Genomic DNA, 17616 nt, shown 5'->3' with positions numbered 1-17616 from the left:
ATTTCTTTGTCAGAGAGAGAGCGAGCGAGAGCGAGCACAGGCAGACAGAGTGGAAGGCAGAGTCAGAGGGAGAAGCAGGCTCCCTGCGGAGCAAGGAGCCCGATGTGGGACTCGATCCCGGACGCTGGGATCATGACCTGAGCCGAAGGCAGCTGCCTAACCAACTGAGCCACCCAGGCGTCCCATTCTAATCTGTATGCTTTTTTTCCCCTGCCTTATTGTGCTGGCTAAGATCTCAAGGGCGGGGAGGCCTGGGTGGCTCAGGGCATGGTCTCAGGGTCCTGGGATCTAGCCCTGGGCTCTCTGCTCAGCAGAGAACCTGCTTCCCCCCTCTCTCTGCCTGCCTCTCTGCCTACTTGTGATCTCTCTCTCAAATAAGTAAATAAAATCTTTAATGTGTGTGTGTGTGTGTGTGTGTATAAATAAAAAGATCTCAAGGGCAAGGCTGAAACAGTTCCCTTCTCTTCACTTTGCTAAGAGTTTTATCACAATGGATACTGAAGTTTAACCAGATGTGTCTTCCACACCTATTGAGATGCTGAGATGATCGTATGATTTGTTTCTTTCTTTCTTCTTCTTCTTCTTCTTCTTCTTCTTTTTTTTTTTAGTTTGCTGAGGTGAATTATACTGATTGATTTTCAGTCATAATGTATGAACCTAATATTCTTGGAATAAACTCTATTTGGTTGCTATCGATTATCTCTTATTTTAACTGAAGTATAGTTGACATACTGTATCATCTTTTTATGTATCTGACTTAGAATTGTTGATTTAGTCAAAACAATTCTGAGAAACAAAGTTGGAAGAATCTACCTGACTTCAAGATTTACTATCAAGCTGTAGTAATCAAGACTGTTGCACTGCCCTAAGAATAGATATATAGGTCAATGGAAAATCACAGAAATAAGATTCTACATCTATGGTCAAATGATTTTTGAAAGGTAATTAAATGGCAAAAAAGGTAGTCTTTTCAGCAAATGTTGGAACAACTGGGTATGTATATGAGGAAAATGAATCTCTAACCTCACCTTGCATCATATACACAAATTAACTTAAAATAATTTGCATAACTAAAAAATAATTTGCATAACTAAATCTAAGAACGAAAAAAGCAACACCTCTAGAAAAATGTTTGTGACCTTGGTTAGGCAAAGACTTCACAGTATACAAAAAGTACAAACTATAAAAAGACCTGGGGAAAAGATCCGGACAGACACTGCCTCAAAGAAGCTGTAAAGATATCATTAGTAATTAGGAAAATGCAAATTAAAACTATAATGAGATACTACTAAACACTGACCAGAACAGCCAAGAATCAAAGCAGCCTGACAATACCAAGCACTACTGAGGATGAAGAAAAACTGGAAATCCCATACGTCGTTGGTAAGAATGCACAAATGGCATATACATTTTTTAAGAAACTGCCAATCTGTTTTCCATACACATTTCATGTGACCCAGCCATCTGAGTCCTAAATCTTCACCCAAGAGAAATAAAAACATATGTCTACAAAACTGGAATATCCATCCACAAAATGTAAATATTTTTGCAGCTTTGCTTGTGATGATGCAAAAGTGGAAACAACCTAACTGTCCACTAATTGATAAATGGATAAACAAATGATGGTACAGATAAATAGAAAACTACTCAGTCCTAAAGAAGAACAAGCTACACGGACAAGCCTCAAAAGCATTTACTAAGTTAAAGGAGCCAAACATAAAACGCTACATGCTTCAGAACTTCAGACATTTTAGAAAAGACAAACTACAGAGACAGAAATCACATCAATGATTATGGAACTGGGAATAAGGGGATGAGATGAATGGCCAGAGGCCACAGGGGAACTTTCTGGGATGAAGGACGTTCTGTATTTTGATTGTGGCAGTGGTTCAGGATTCCATGCATCTATAAAATTCATCAAACTATACAATTAAAAAGATGAATTTTTACTTTTGTAAACTAAACTTCAAGAAACATAACTCCCCCAAAAAAAGAAGAGAAAGGGGGGAGAGTCACCATGTTAAATTTCATCACAAGAAAGTGAGGAAAAATAAAGTAAGCAAATCCTTATGATGTGTGGGCAAGGGAGTAAAAAATAAAGACAAATCATAATATTTACCCTGCAACATCAACCAATGTGTGGGAAGTCTTCCGGGAATTAAAGTTTTCCTGTGTCACTATGAGGGCAGTAGTAACAGTATTTTATTATATGTCCTATAATAAAGTTATAGCAAGCCACATTTACTCTTAAAAAACCTTTGTTGTCATGACCTATGAGTTAGCCACTAGTCAGTCACATGTGGCTATATTAAAATTAAAATTAAATATAGTTTAAAATTCAGTTCCTCAGTTGTACTGGCCACATTTCAGAGCTCAAGAGCCACATGATGCTGGTAGCTACCACACGGGTCAGTGCAAAGGGATGATACTTCCATCATCACAGCTCTACTTCTTGTTGTTTACTTTTTTCCCCTAATATTTCTAATAATTTCTATCATTCCTTAATATCAGATTATTTTATATTAAGGCTGTAAACACCTGACCACATTAAGGCCAATACTTCATTTTATAGGCAAGGAAACAGAGGCACAGATGCCAGATTTTTATTCTACATCTCTTTTGATCAGTCTACCTTAACAGAAATCTACCATGCACCAGGAACTGTGCACTAGGAATTCCAAAGATAAATAAGATTAAATTCCTGCCCAGAGGAACTCAGAGTCTAGTGGAGAGTAAAGACACTCAATGGGATCATCTGTAATGTGCTCTAATGCAAATGTGTTCAGGGAGCTAGCTGAAAGTTAACTCCCCCACTTTAGGGGTGCTGAGATGCCTCCTGGAAAAAGTGAAACCGGAAGGAAAACTGCAGTCAGGCAAAGAAGAGGGAAGTTCAGAGGCACAGACAGCAACACGAGCAGAGCAGTACATAAAAGAATTTAGTTATTTATGGAATTTAAGTATAGGAAGAAGGGTAAATACAGATGACCCTGCGAAGTAGTAAGCAGGTGCCGCTTCAGGGAAAGCTGCATCTGTCATGCTAACAAAGTTGGGTGTTTCTACTTCACCGATGTTAAGAAGCTATGGAATTGCAAGGAAATAGTAAGATTAGATCTGCATTAATGACTCAGGTTGGTACCAGGAGAGAGATATGAAGAGGGGACAAGAATGAAGAGGGATATATTATTTTAGAATAGGTTTTTTAAACAAAGGCAGAATATGAGCACTTAAATGAGGGCAGCAATGGTAGAGAGAGAAGATGGATGAGAAATATTTAGGGTGGAAGTTTGATGGGATTCGTTGAGTTTAGTTTTAAATAATTGAATCTGAGGAACTAGTGGAATGTTCCAGTTAAGGCAGTTAGCTAGCTATACATATCTATATTTGAAGTTCAGGGGAAAGTCTGGGATGAAGGTGTTTGGGAGAGTTCATGCTAATTTAAACCGTAAGACTAGATGTGATCATCTCTAGGTAAAGTATGCAGAAAAGTGAAGCAGGGACGACACCCCAAGGAAAACAGACATTTAAGATGCTTCCCTCAAGAGAATCCACTGAAGGCAGCTAATTGAGAAGAAATAGAGAAGAGACTTTCATGGAGAAAGTGGTTGGTAGGAAATGAAGCAAAAATATCTAAGATGAAAACTGGAAAGAAAGTTTAAATTTGGCAATCAGATTGTCAGCAGTGACATCAGTGGAAAGATTGGAGTTAAAAGAGCACAATGGGTTGCAGTGAGGAGGTAGATAGCAAGTGTAGACCGCTCTTTGAAGAAAGTAGGATGAGGACAACAGGAGGGGCACAGAGCTCTATCTAGAGTAGAGAATAGCTTGTTTTTGTATTTTTTAAAGGATGAAAAAGACCTGATGGGGAAGGCTAACAGAAAGAGTTTATAGAGGGACAGAGCAGGTAAATGAGCGAGGTCTTAAAACACTGCTTCTGAGCATCTCCACCTGGATGTCTCAGACATCTCAAATACTAGTGTGAACATACATTCTGATCTTTCCTCTGTATCTCAATCTTTTCCAAACTGTTTTCCATTTCAGCAAATGGCACTATCATGTAACTGCTCCTTGACTTCTCCTTTTCCTTCACTCCCCACATGTAATCCGCCACCACTGCTACCCTTCACCAGTTCTCAAGCCATCAACCTCTATGACCATCACCATTACGTCTGTTCAAGACACCATCACCTCTTCCCTGGACAATAGGTTCCTAACTGGACCCATTGTATCAGGCCAGCCTCTCTTCAATTCAGTTGGCAGAGCAACCTTCTTATTGCCCAAATCTGATCATATCACTTTGCTTAAAAATCTTTTCAGGGTTTTCTATTATCTACCTTTATGAACTGTATCTACCATCTACCTATGTGAACTCACCCCACGGCTATCTCTCTGGCCATCATTCTCCTTTGTTCCCTCTTCTCTAGCTCCACTGGCCTGTCTCTTGGCATATTCCCCTCTCATCTTGGGGCTTAACTCCTCCTCACCCTTCTAATCTTGTCTTAAACTTCACAGCACCGGAGAGGACTATGTTCTTCTGTTGTTACCTCCAGAATTCCCTGTCTTTCTTCTTTAAGGCACATGTCACAACTGTAATTCATTAGTGACTCATTCAATCACTTAATTCTGTCTTTCCCACAAGACTGTGAACTTCTAAGGGATGCAGAGATGGTGTGTGTCTTGTTTAATGCTATATTCTCCTGTGCCTGGAACACTGTAGACTCTTAATATAATTTCTTGAATGAGAAGAATGAATGAATAAAAGATTAACTCTGAGCAGAAAAAGGGACATTTCCTCCTGAGACTGAAGAGAGTAAGTAAGGATAGGTGCAAATGTAGATAAGGTGAAAAGCAGTTATGGCGGCACTAGGATTAAGGAAGAAATGGGCGTCTGAGAGAATTCCCATCTTGTAGCCCTAATTTTCTTGCAGGGGTAGCACCCTGAGAGAGGGGGAGTAGTGTTTGAGTAAACTATGGCCAGAGTTTAAGGTGACTGCTGCAAGAAAGAAGGAGAGGAGATAAGAACATGACCAAAAATTTGTGAAGGCCTGCCTTTGCGATAGAGGGGACAAACTCTACAAAAAGGCAGAAATCACAAGATAAAAATCGAAATCCAAAGAATCAGAGCAGATGTCTTTGTGAAAAGTCTCAATATTACTGTTTATTCTTTCAAGAACATAATTGTGCATGATTTGATGAATACAACTCCGCCAGCAAAATTTACGAATAAGATTAAGAAGGACTTACAGTAAATATACTTTTAGGCAAACTTATTTTTCAAAAATATCTGGAAAAACCTGTCAACGTTTTCTTCTGTCAAGTTGTTTTATACAATCTTTTAATTACACAATTACTTTACTCAGAAAGTTATTTCTTTATAGATAGTATAAAGGCATACAATCTGTTTTTAAATCAATTACAATGAATGTCTTACTAGTAGGATCCAAATTAATGTTTTATTGGTTCTCCAGGCCAATAAGTAAGATAAGATATAAACTGCCACAAAAATCCCACCCACTCTGCTACTACTCTTCACTTCCAACACTGTATTAGAGATGAAAAAAACGGCCTTTGAACTATGAAGTTTCTGCTGCTGAATAGTGACTAACAGTGGTTCCTTCCAGAAAATAAAATACTAGGCTCACCTTCCTACTCTCCCTCCAGATGGTGCTACAACTACAAATGAAGAAGAGTGAACAGCTTGAGGAAAAATGGTTTGCCTTACTACTACTATTATTATTATTAAATATAACATTCTCATCTGTCCTATTTCTTGGTATTACTTTTTCTACACAAGCTCACATAATTCCATAACTCTTTGATTAGATGAGATTCTATAGCTATATGGCAAATATAAAGATTCTCCAGTGAATGACCAGGGACGGACTGCAGCAAGTGTGGAAAAAAAATTCCTTCTCTTGCATTCTCCTTCACAGCAGATGTCTGTCCCTTTTCTTCTTTGTCCCTACCCACTGGTGCTTCTTCTCCCCTAGACCCCAAACCAGTGCTGTCATTCTAGGTCTCCAGTCTTCTAAGGAATGTCTACACAGCCATTAGCCAAAAGTGTACTCCTCTTGACTCAGGATTATTTGCATTTTAAAAAGGGTTCTTTTAATGCAGAAAAGTCCTTCAATGACCTATTGAGGGTGTACTGCTAGTCAGAGGTGGTGGGGTCTTTTACTCTGGCACAGAACAGTTTAGCATAATAAGATAAAAGCTATGCCACAGAGGAAAGTGAGAGGAAAGCTGGCCTTACTACTTTAGTTCTTTTCATCAGAGTGTGCCTAACTACAAATTTGAGAGTTGGTTTCATTAATCAACTCACATCAAGAATCCTTAAAGAGGATCTATCTAATCCTTGCCTGTAAAAGTTTGGTTTCCCTGTGTCCGGCCCCATCCATGAATCCATCCATAAAGAATCTATCTCTCACAAAGAAGAGAACAACAGAAGAACTTAGTTCTCCTCCTGAGAAAGGCTGCTAACCTCTGGCCTTCATCCCCAAGAACTGAGGCCAGAATGGTTAATCTGCAGACCTTTCTGCATCTCAAATTCTATGTAACTCTATGAACCATCTAGTTATTCATAACTATGAGCCCAGACTTTGGAGGAACTTTAGAAGTCACGTAGTAACAACCTCTTGTTACATATGAGGAACCTGAAACTCAGAAGACAGTGACTTGTCCAAGGCTTACATAATTGATGAACAGAAACTGCTTTGTTATTATTTTTACCATCCCACTATCTTCCTACTTTATTAATGCAGGGATACAGTCATCACATACTCATGTACATTCTTCCTGGATAAACCTTAAATATAACGTAATTCTCATGAAATACATGCCAAGGTTTCCTTCCTGTCTCCTAGAATTCCATAAACATTTATTTTGTGATGTTTTCATAAAATATTCTTCCATATTCATTTCTTGGCTTACCGAAGTTACCTTTAAGGTCAGTAAAATAGAGACTATAAAATATAGGTCATAACAAAGATATTCAAACCACCTCTAAGCTTTGATTTGTTTATTTCAGAAAACAAGTTTTCAGTGTTTTGTATCCCCTATGACAAGGTCCAGTGAAAAAAATTTCTTTCATTGAAAATATACTACTCTAACCTTTACCAAAATAGTTCAGCTGCATAAATGAAATAAGTTTATTATACGTACTTAAAGCTCTAGAATGATCCGGATTCCTTATTCCCTTTGCTCGTAACCTCTGAAGAAGTACTGTTGAGGACAACTGTTTTACAAGATACACTGCCATGGAATAGTTCTGGAGAAAAAAAAAAGATGCAGAAAAACAACATATATAAGTAAATAGTACATCTATTTTAATCCCACAATGACAGGGAAAGAAAACTAATACTTGTTAAAACACCTACTGTGTGTGGCCAGGCACTATCAGGTGTTTTCACGAACAAGAATTTAGTCCTAACCAAAAAGCTGCTGAGGTGGTCATAAACCTACTTTTATGGACACGGAAAGGGAAGTGTAGGGAAGTGTAGAGAAGTAAAAGAATTTTGCAACTTTCAAGAAATAAAGTCAGGTCTGTCATGCTTCTATATTACCTGACTACCTATGCTTGAAGCTAATCAATTTGAAGCACCTATATAAAAAAACACTGTTAAAACTAAAATATAAACCAAGGCCAGTAAGATGTCAAAAAATCACCATAAACCATATTTAGTAGGTAACAGATCTAAAATAGTAGCTATTTAAAAATTACAAATTAGATTGGCTTCCTAATCCATACCATTGAATCTCTCTTTTTACTTCTAACTAGTTTCAAAAAGACCCTACATGGGCCATTTTCACAAACAAACACAAACAAAACAGGGAATATTAAAGATTCTCAAAGAGAAGCTGCTGGTTTGGCAAATGAAGAGATGAATATCCATTACCAACAGAGGATTGGTAGAGGAGATGATAGCAGGAGAAGGGAACAAAGAAAACATTGATAAAGCCAAAGTGGAGTGATGGGTACATGACTGGATAAGAGGAAGAAAAGAGGGCTGAGGCTTATTAAGGGTAGGAGAGAGATCTCAGTAAGAAGGGCCACTTTCTATTTGGTGTTGGGATCAAGAGGAAGATCAAGAGATTTGGAAAGAACTTAAAGGAAAAAATACTTACTGCCACCTTTTAGATTACAGCTACATATAATTTCTGAAGCACTCTTAAGATATACAATCTACTTAATTTAAACCTCGCAGAAGGCCTAGAGGAGACAGGATAAGTATTTTTCTAAGTAGTGGTTCATGAAAAGGAATAACAAAAAGATACATCATGTGCTCATGATCAATTGTGCATCTGCTTGGTGACAGAGCTGGCACAAAACCCAGGAGGAAAGAACAGGGCTGTCAGGACAGTGGACTTCATGACCAAGGCTAGCAAAGTTCTCAACAGTTCTTGCTACAACACACCCTGTTGGCTTTGACCCTCCTAACCAAATTCCAGACTTTTCAAAAATACATTCTCCTCTTTTAACAACAAGAGAAAATATTCTACAGTATCCTCTGCAAGGCCAAATTTTCATTTAGAGTTCAGAAATCTATCCATGTTCATATGTTACATATTTTCTGGAGAAAAAAATGAAGTGTCAGAAAAGCTAATTTACAAGGAACTGTAAAATTGCCTAAATTTTAGAGCATACAAGCCACCAATCTAAAATAAAACTAAAAGGCTTCCTTTGGGGGAAAAATTTATTCACCTTTATTATTTATTTGATTAATGTTTCAAATATGACAGAAACTGGAGAAATGCTAATTAACACTGTGAAATTATGTACTGACAGCTTGAATCTTCAATACTAGAAACTCCCCTCAGGCTTTTTATAATTTTTTAAGGAGAGATCAAGTAGAAACCACAACTACAAGTTCAGTGAAAAGATATGTTCACTCTAGTTGAAACATGTAACCAAATTAAAAAAAGAAGTAGCAGCAGCAAAAAGAATGTCTGTCAGGTATTAACAAATACCACTTTACTGACAATATGGAATTCAATTTTATATCACCTGAAAGAGATTCAGCAGCAAAAAAACACCAACCTTCACAGTGGCATGCTATCTCTTCTAAGTAGATAATATGTTTCTGCTAACCCTTCAAAGTACTACTTAATTCCAACTACTCATAAATATTACATTACACTGATGTTTTTGTCAAATACCTTCTCAAAAGTCTTCAAAACTGTCTATCAAGTTCACAGGACATCTTCTCCATAGTAAGATATAATCTCTCAGAAGTGTCCTTTACACCAGTATCTAAATAACTCTTCTATAAACAATGAAAGTTTAATAGATGCTAAATGCAATGATTACCCTGAGGTAGGATAATAAGTTACAATATAGTTCACTTATTTCCTTCAAGCACTATACTGGCTCTTCTTTTAAAACACACACACACACACACACACACACACACATTATTTTTATATAATTTATTATTTTTATTATTATTTTAGATCTCAGTTTTAAAAAGACATAATCGACATATAACATTGTGTATGTTTATGGAGTATAACATATTCATTTGACAGACTTATATACTGTAACATGATTACCACCTTAGCTTTAGCTAACACACTAACTCTTCTATTTCCTTTGCAGATATATTTTTAACATTTCTCAGTGGAACTAAAAATGCAAGTTAATCCCCCAAACAATAAGAAATCCTCCACAAACTAACAGAGTATCCCTACAAGTTGAATTAAAAGTAGTGACAAAAACAATCTAATAAATTATCTCCTGAGCTTTGGTAAAGAACAATTTTCTTTCAATGCTTTACTTCAAAAAGAAGGTCTCCAACTTGTAGACTGGGGTCTATATAAATATCTAACCTAGTAGATCACCTTCAAATCACTGAACATACTGCCTTCCTTCTGAGATTTGAAAGGCTTTCCTCTCTCCTTTAATGCTGTATGTCAGCAACACATTTCCATCCTCTGCCACAGTTTGAGACTTCTTCCATAGTTCACTGTAAACATCCTGGTAGGCTATATGTTTCACACACAGTAAAAAAAAAAAAACAATACAAAACTAAAAACATTTTTCAATACCCTCTTCAATAAGGGAGACAAAAAGGCAAACCCCAAGATACACTAGAAGTAAAACATGTAAAAAGATTTCAAAAACCTAATCATAACATATTAATTAGGCAAAGGAAAAAATATAATCTTGATAGATGTCAAAAAGGATTCTGATAAAATTCAAAATCCATGTCTCACAAAGATATCCAGTAAAAGAGCAATAGAGGCATATACTGTTGATGTAATTAAATTCTGTCAAAAATTAATTACATCAATACTTGTACTAGTGGTATTCTCATTTTCAAAAGAAACAAGTTGGGCATGTCCACTAACACTCCCATTATTTAACATTGTTCTGAAGGTTCTAGCCAGCACAACAGGTTCTAGCCAGCATAACAGAACAAAAACAAATTATGACGTAAGTACTAAGATTATCATTATTTGTATAATGATTCATCTTTTCAAAATATAATAGAAAATATAATAGAAAAAAGATTACTTAAAACAGCAATTATAACAGTAATCAACACAGGAATTAATAAAAAACATGGCAGATTTATAAGGAAAAAAACTATTAAATGACAGAGGAACATAAAAGGGGCTCTGAATAAGTGGAGAAACATATAGCTCCTGGAATGGAAATATTAAATACTGTAAATAAATTAATCCTCCTTAATTTAATATACTAATTTAAAACAATTTTGTTCCAATTCCCAGAAAGATCTGGGGAGCAATGCAGGGAAATGCAGCTCCCTCTCTGTAATTACTCTTCTGCTCTCCTCACGGCCTCCCTCACCCTCAGCTCACATTTTTTCTGAGTGTCTCTCAGGCATCTCAAACTCAAAGTCAAAACTGAACTCATGATTTTCTCCACCTAGTTTTCCAACACGCCTTCCTCCAAAACAAAGACAAAAAACACGCCCACACTCAATCCTTTTTTAGTGTTTCTTCTATCTCGATAATATTATCATTTACCTTCTCATTCTAGCCAGAAACCCAAGAATCATCCTTGACATCTCTGGGTTCTCTCGGCCCCTAGTTGTGATTTCTCACTCAGTCCTACCAACCCACGACTTCTCTCCAGCCCCACTGCCACTGCTCTAGGCTAATACTCACTCTCTTCCACTAATACTTTAGCAAAAGCTTGCTCCTAAGAGGTAACCATGCTGCATGATTCTGGCCTCCATTCAAACTGCTTACCACTCTGAAGAACGATGTTTTGTAAAAAGAAATATACTACTGTAAAATTCTCACTTAAAAAGAGATTATCTTTGGGGTGCCTGGGGGGCTCAGTCAGTTAAGCACCTGCCTCCAGCTCCAGTTATGATCCCAGGGTCCTGGGATCCAGCCCCACATCGGGCTCCCTGATCCTCGGAAGTCTGCTTCTCCCTCTCCGTCTCCCCGCTGGGTTGGGCACACACATGTGGGCACATATGTGTGCTCTCTCCCTAGCATGAGCTTTCTCAAATAAATAAATAATCTTTAAAAAAGAGAGAGAGAGGGGCGCCTGGGTGGCTCAGTGGATTAAGCCGCTGCCTTCGGCTCAGGTCATGATCTCAGTGTCCTGGGATCGAGTCCCGCATCGGGCTCTCTGCTCAGCAGGGAGCCTGCTTCCCTCTCTCTCTCTCTCTCTGGCTGCCTCTCTGTCTACTTGTGATTTCTCTCTGTCAAATAAATAAATCTTTAAAAAAAAAAAAAAAAGAGAGAGAGAGAGACTATCCTTAACATTAGCAGCAGCACCTCACAGGGCCCACATGGCTTGGACCTTTCTTACTCTGCGGCTTCATTCTGTACACGGCTCTTCTCCACTTTCTGCTCTAAGTCCTGTGGCTCCCTCTCAGTTTCCTGTAAAGAACCAGGCTCACCCCTGCCACTGGGCTTTTGTGCAGGTTGTGTCCTCTGAACCTTCCACTGAAACTGCTTCCTTCTATCCTCCTCTTAACTCTTGGCTCAGTCACTACTTCCTCAGGGAAGCCCTACCTGACCTCTCCCTAATTCAAAGTAGCTTTTAAAATATTCTAAATCACCGCACACCTATCCTTCACAGCCCTTCCAGTAAGTATGTTCACCTTTTTGTGTGTGACCACCTGGCCCCAGATCTCAGGCTCTGAAAGAATAAGGACTTGCTTTTCTTGCTATGGTACTGTCAGTTTTCGGTACAGTGCATGGCATACAGTAAGCATTCAATGAAATTCAAATGAATTAATGAACAGACATGAGCTCACATGATAAAACTGAAATAATCAATAACACTCTGAAATTGTCCCAGAAAAAGAATGCAAGATTTAAAAACAATATAAAAAAATTCAGAAATGCACACAGGATAAATAAAAATCAAATATATAGTAATGGGAGCTTCTCAATCAGCATTTATTTAGTTAATGGTATCAGACCAATTGGCTACTGAAAAACCGAAAGTAAATTTTCATTTCATACCACACAGAATTTGCGATGGATTATTTAAAGGCAAAATAAGAAAACCTCAAAAGTCTAAAAGAAAATATAAACAAATATTTATGTAAGCTTGGGAAGGGCAGACAGACGTAAGGTTGACTGGGACTGAGAAGGAAAGACTACCAAAAAAAAAAAAAACAGTTAAAACTGGCTCTATAAAAATTTAAGTCCTCTAAATACTGAATAACTACATAAATAAAAGTAAAAGGCAAACAACTGGAAACAAATATTTGCAATCTGTGAAAGAGGTTAAATCATAATATAAAAAGAATTCATAAATAAGAATATAAAAAACAGCAATAAAGAAATAAATTATGGATATACTTCTAAAACATAAATCACAATAGACAAAATATGCTCACAATCTCAGTAATAAAAGAAGCACTAATCAAAGCAACATGGTGCCTTTACTTACCTACCAAACTTGGTAAAGATTTTAAAGAAGATGAAAGTATTGAGAGGGTATGGGTCAACGGGCACACAAACACTGAAAGTCAGAGAATAAATGTGTACATTTCTTTAAATTCTGCATGCCCTTTGACTCAGGAATTTCACTTCTGGGAATTTAAGGAAATTATGATGTATGTATGCAAAGCTATAGCTATTAGGATGGTCTTTGAAATAGCAATGAATCAATCAATCAATAAATCAGCGAACTGCTCAACAACAGGGAACAGACTAAACTATGGCATATTCATACCGGAATATGACCCAGCCGTTAGAAATCATGCAGATGAACACGTAATACCATAAAAAGATGTTCATGATAAACTGCTGAGTGAAAGGATCAGGTTATAAAACAATGAATACCACATGATCCCATTTTAAAAAATGGGAACATGTTGAAAATTTATTGTGAGACAGAAATAAATCCTTTTGCAACTTGTTTTACAATATCATTTACATATAAGCTCAGGTAGCCATGGAGATTAGCCCTTCCTTATGATACTAACATCTAGGAGAAATAAAATTTACTTACTCTTCCAATTTCTGCAGTCCAAGAAACAACAATGGTGTTTGGTACTGTTGTGGACAATCGGACAAGTGAGGTGATATTGATTGGTCGGCTGGGTCGCTTTGGTTCCACACCATTTTTTGTAGGTGGAAGATAACCCTAAGGATGAAATATCATTTATTTCCACTTATTATTTCCATAATCATTTCAACTTCCATTACTAAAACAAACAAAAAACACCCACAAACTATATACTAGAATATGAATATTTTCATTAAAAATTAGAGAAGCCAACATTTACAGGATTATTTCTCTGAACACCCCTACAGTCTCATTATAGTAAGCCTGCGAATAATACTGGCAAATAAAAGTTACAAATCTCTTCAACTTAAGAATCAGGATGAATTCATAAAGAGCTTCTTGGGCAAGTATATAAGGAACATTTTAAAGGTGACCAATAACAGTCTGCACTCTGATTCTCTAAGACACAGCATTCTTCCCCTATTCTACCACAGGCTTCTGGATTCACATGAGTACCTCTGAGGTTTTTCTTATCTCTCAAAATCCAGTATAAAACTAGAACTACCACACTCAGCTCTAAGTCTTAGACTTTGTCTCCATAGCAAACGTTACAGCTATTAATTATACATAGCTGTTACAAGTGTTTTACACAGTTCCCTGAATATACGTTCAAAATGAAGATGTTTTCTTAATGAAAAACTATGATTGACAACAGCTGTCATTATTTGATAACTATGTTGGCAATGCATTTAAAACACAGCTTTTAGAACTTACCGGAAGGCTGCAAGGTTTTGTATTCACTTTCACACAAAGATTGGGTGGGAAGTGATCTTCTTGTGGACAACTGGTTTCTGATAAACAAAACCTAAACAATAAAGAACAAGTTTAACTTCCTTTATTAAGGATGAACTCAATATTTTTATTCAATAGCTAATCTAGAAGGTTGCTAATCAATTAATCAATCAATCAATAAAAGGTTGCTAATCTTAACAACAACAAAAACTACTAGAGCTAGATATTCCACATGATGAATAAGCATATTTAAACAAATTGAAATAAATAATTCTATCAACAGAAAGTTTCAATAATCATGACTATCAACCTACAGTTGTCTTCGTAATATTGCCAATCATTTGCTTAAGCAGGTTTTAGGGAAGAAAAAAAAGGCTCTGCGGTGGAATAAATTTAAGACATTCTGATTCAAAAAATTCAATTACCTTAATATAGAACATCCCAGAGCTAGGGTAACATGCACTGTAACTTTCTAAGAGGGAGATGTAATACACAGTAGCTCCCAAACTTATCTGCTTATAAAAGTCATTTTTTTGGTTCTTAGCAGAATATACTGAAATGCTGTTAAGTCCATCCCCCAAACCAAATTCTATCCACTAAGCCAAGGTACTCCATTATTCCCTGAGAACTGAAGGTCTGGAAAAATAACATTATTTGTATTATATCCACATACATTTAAAACACTATTTTAGAAACTCATAAAACCATTGGTTTCTAAATTAAATGCATAATCTTTCAGGAAGACTATGGATGGCTACATAATTTGTAAATTCTCACTCTGCTCATGCTTACATAGATAAAGAAATAAATCATTAATGTGCTATTTAAGACATATTAATAACCTCCTCATTCCCGGTATACAGCTAAGGCTCAACCCACTTTTTTAAGATCTTATTTATTTATGAAAGAGGGAGAAAGAGAGAGATAAAAGAATCAGGGGGAATGCCAGGCAGAGGGAGAAGCAGGCTCTCCTGCTGAGCAAGTAGACCCATGAGGAACCTGTTCCAGGACCCCGAGATCATGACCTGAGCTGAAGGCAGATGCTTAACCAACCTAAGCCATCCAGGTATCCTGGCTCATTCCACCTTTATAGAATATTCACAGCATCTTTATGTAAAGAAGAACCCTACTGGAATTCTGTGAAATATTCATTACACACAAACATCTTCTCTCAGCATCTATGGTGTAGGGTCTTGACCTGCCAGCTACAGAATCTGGGTATGAAAGGATCCACAAATTGGACAATTTTCTGTGTACATATATACATTCATCTGTATGGGGAAACAATCTGTAGCTTCCATCAGATTCTCAAAGGGTAAGAGACCCATAAAAGAGTTAAGAATTACTGATCTACAAAGGTTTTCTTGAAATATACACAGTAAATAGATGAAAATATAAAGATGTCAAAGCTCCCAGGATCATCTCTAACCCCAGCAAAATCTACCACAGGACAATCCTTTATACTGCAACAGTACAAGGATGCCACAGAGTTCTTTAATAAATTAGTCCAATGCAATGATAAATTTAAAACATGGACTCTGGCTGCCTAAAGCTACAGAAAAAGAATTATTTATAAGACAAGCTGACTCCTATTCATTTAAGTAAAAGGTGAAAATCTAAGCCACTTTAACAAACCAAAGGGAAAAGAGGAAGAATAACAGAAAGTTGCTGTAAAGGAGTTCATGGTGGTGGGAAAAGAAAACAGGTACATAAATGAGAACAGACTTGGAACCCAATAGAGAAAACACTGACCCTAATCCTGACCAAATTATTGTCATGCTTTAGATACAATTTATAATTAGGATAATAAGTATACATTCACAACCATCTAATAATTACAAAATATAACATAATGGCTCTTTTTTCATCAAGTTCTGGAAATGAATTTGAATTGAAAATGGCTAAACCATTTTTAACCACCAATATTCAGAAGTCTCAGAACCTCTGAAACAGAGAGCTGATCTACAGCTTAAAAACATTCCTTTCGAATCTGAACCATACCTGTTGCTGCGTTACAGAATGCATGTATATTAATATAAAATTTTGAGGACAAGAACTAGATCTTTTGTTCTAGACTATGGTTTTCAAACTCTATTTTAGTCTTGGAACTCTTTCTTCAAGTGAAAACTAACCCAGAAGTCAAACATGCAAAATAGATCAAAGCAGTACTACTCTGGTTGGGGGGAGTGGGTAGGGAATGAGGGTGGGTAGGGAATGGGAAGACCTGGCAAGACCCCTAAGGGTGGCTCCAAGCAACAGTTTGAAAAACAATGTCTCCAAACGATAATGTCACATATCAGTATGAACAAAATAAAACTGAGGATGCAGAAGTAAGCAAAATTACAAAAATATATTATTATGAAGGCATCATACTTTTTAATCCTTTAATTTATTCAGTCATTATCATGTTCTGCCCCTGACAGAGGATAATATACATTTTATACAGGAACATTTTTGTCAGTGCCCTCTAAAATCAAGACTTCAGGGGCGCCTGGATGGCTCAGCTGGTTAAGAGTTTGCCTTCAGCTCAAGTCATGATCTCAGGGTCCTAGAATGAAGCCCTGCATCAGGCTCCCTGCTCAGCGGGAGTCTGCTTCTCCCACGCCTTCTGTTTCTCCCACCTGCTCATGCTCTCTCTGTCTCTCTCAAATAAATAAATAAATCTTTAAAAATAAATAAATAAATAGAAATTTCGAAGAATAGTAAGATCAAGACTTCAACCACTCCACTGCTTTCTCACTGTTTTCATCATTCTATTTTTAAGATCAGAGTTTTTCACATCATTCCCTGAAGCAATGAGCAGGTGCTTTACTCCCTTTTCTGACCTCCTAATGTATTATCATTTGTACATACAACTTCAGATCCAATTACAGAGACTGTGGCTATCTGTTTGACTTATCCTTCCTACTCTATCTTATGGAGGAAAACAATGGTCTTATAACTTCCTCTTCTATTCCTACTGCAACAAGACTACTGCGGAGCAGGGATATAGTCCAAGAGTAAAAAGAGTAGCATAAAATGGTTTATATAAGACAGAGAGACACATTAACAAAAAAGAGTTCTCAGATATCCTTAGAAAAAATGAGCTAAGGAAAGAAACTGAGTAAGGGGAAACGGTGAATCCATGCTGGAAAATTTTCCATTCGTCTTTGCAAAACTATCAAGAGATGCCTCATGAAATCTAGAAGAGTGTTTTTAAATTAATGATTTAAAATATAGGACAAAGCAAATTAGACTGTTTTTGGTTTTGTTAGTCTATAAGACACTGTACACTTAACATAAGTAATAGTTCCTCATTTGAGTAGTTTGTCATCAATACGGATAAGGCCTTTCTTTGCACTTTCATAAACAGAGTAGTTCTAAAGAGTTCACACCATCATATC

The 17616-nt window shown here is 36.8% G+C and overlaps 1 protein-coding gene across 1 annotated transcript in view; it reads right to left on the bottom strand.

Annotated features, from left to right (window-relative positions):
* The window catches only part of PIAS1 (protein inhibitor of activated STAT 1), a 124262-nt gene that overhangs the window by 28360 nt on the left and 78286 nt on the right, over window positions 1-17616 (bottom strand). The window contains exons 5-7 of the mRNA XM_059372352.1: window positions 14216-14306; window positions 13445-13579; window positions 7159-7264 (exon numbers count right to left, since the gene is read on the bottom strand). Coding sequence (XP_059228335.1) covers window positions 7159-7264; window positions 13445-13579; window positions 14216-14306 — 332 coding nt within the window. The remainder of the gene's footprint in view (window positions 1-7158; window positions 7265-13444; window positions 13580-14215; window positions 14307-17616) is intronic.

The sequence above is a fragment of the Mustela nigripes genome, chromosome 13 (genome assembly GCF_022355385.1).
Source record: "Mustela nigripes isolate SB6536 chromosome 13, MUSNIG.SB6536, whole genome shotgun sequence".
Taxonomy (NCBI): Eukaryota; Metazoa; Chordata; class Mammalia; order Carnivora; family Mustelidae; genus Mustela; species Mustela nigripes.
Note: the sequence above shows the minus strand (reverse complement) of the source record. Positions and strands in the feature narration are given on the sequence as shown.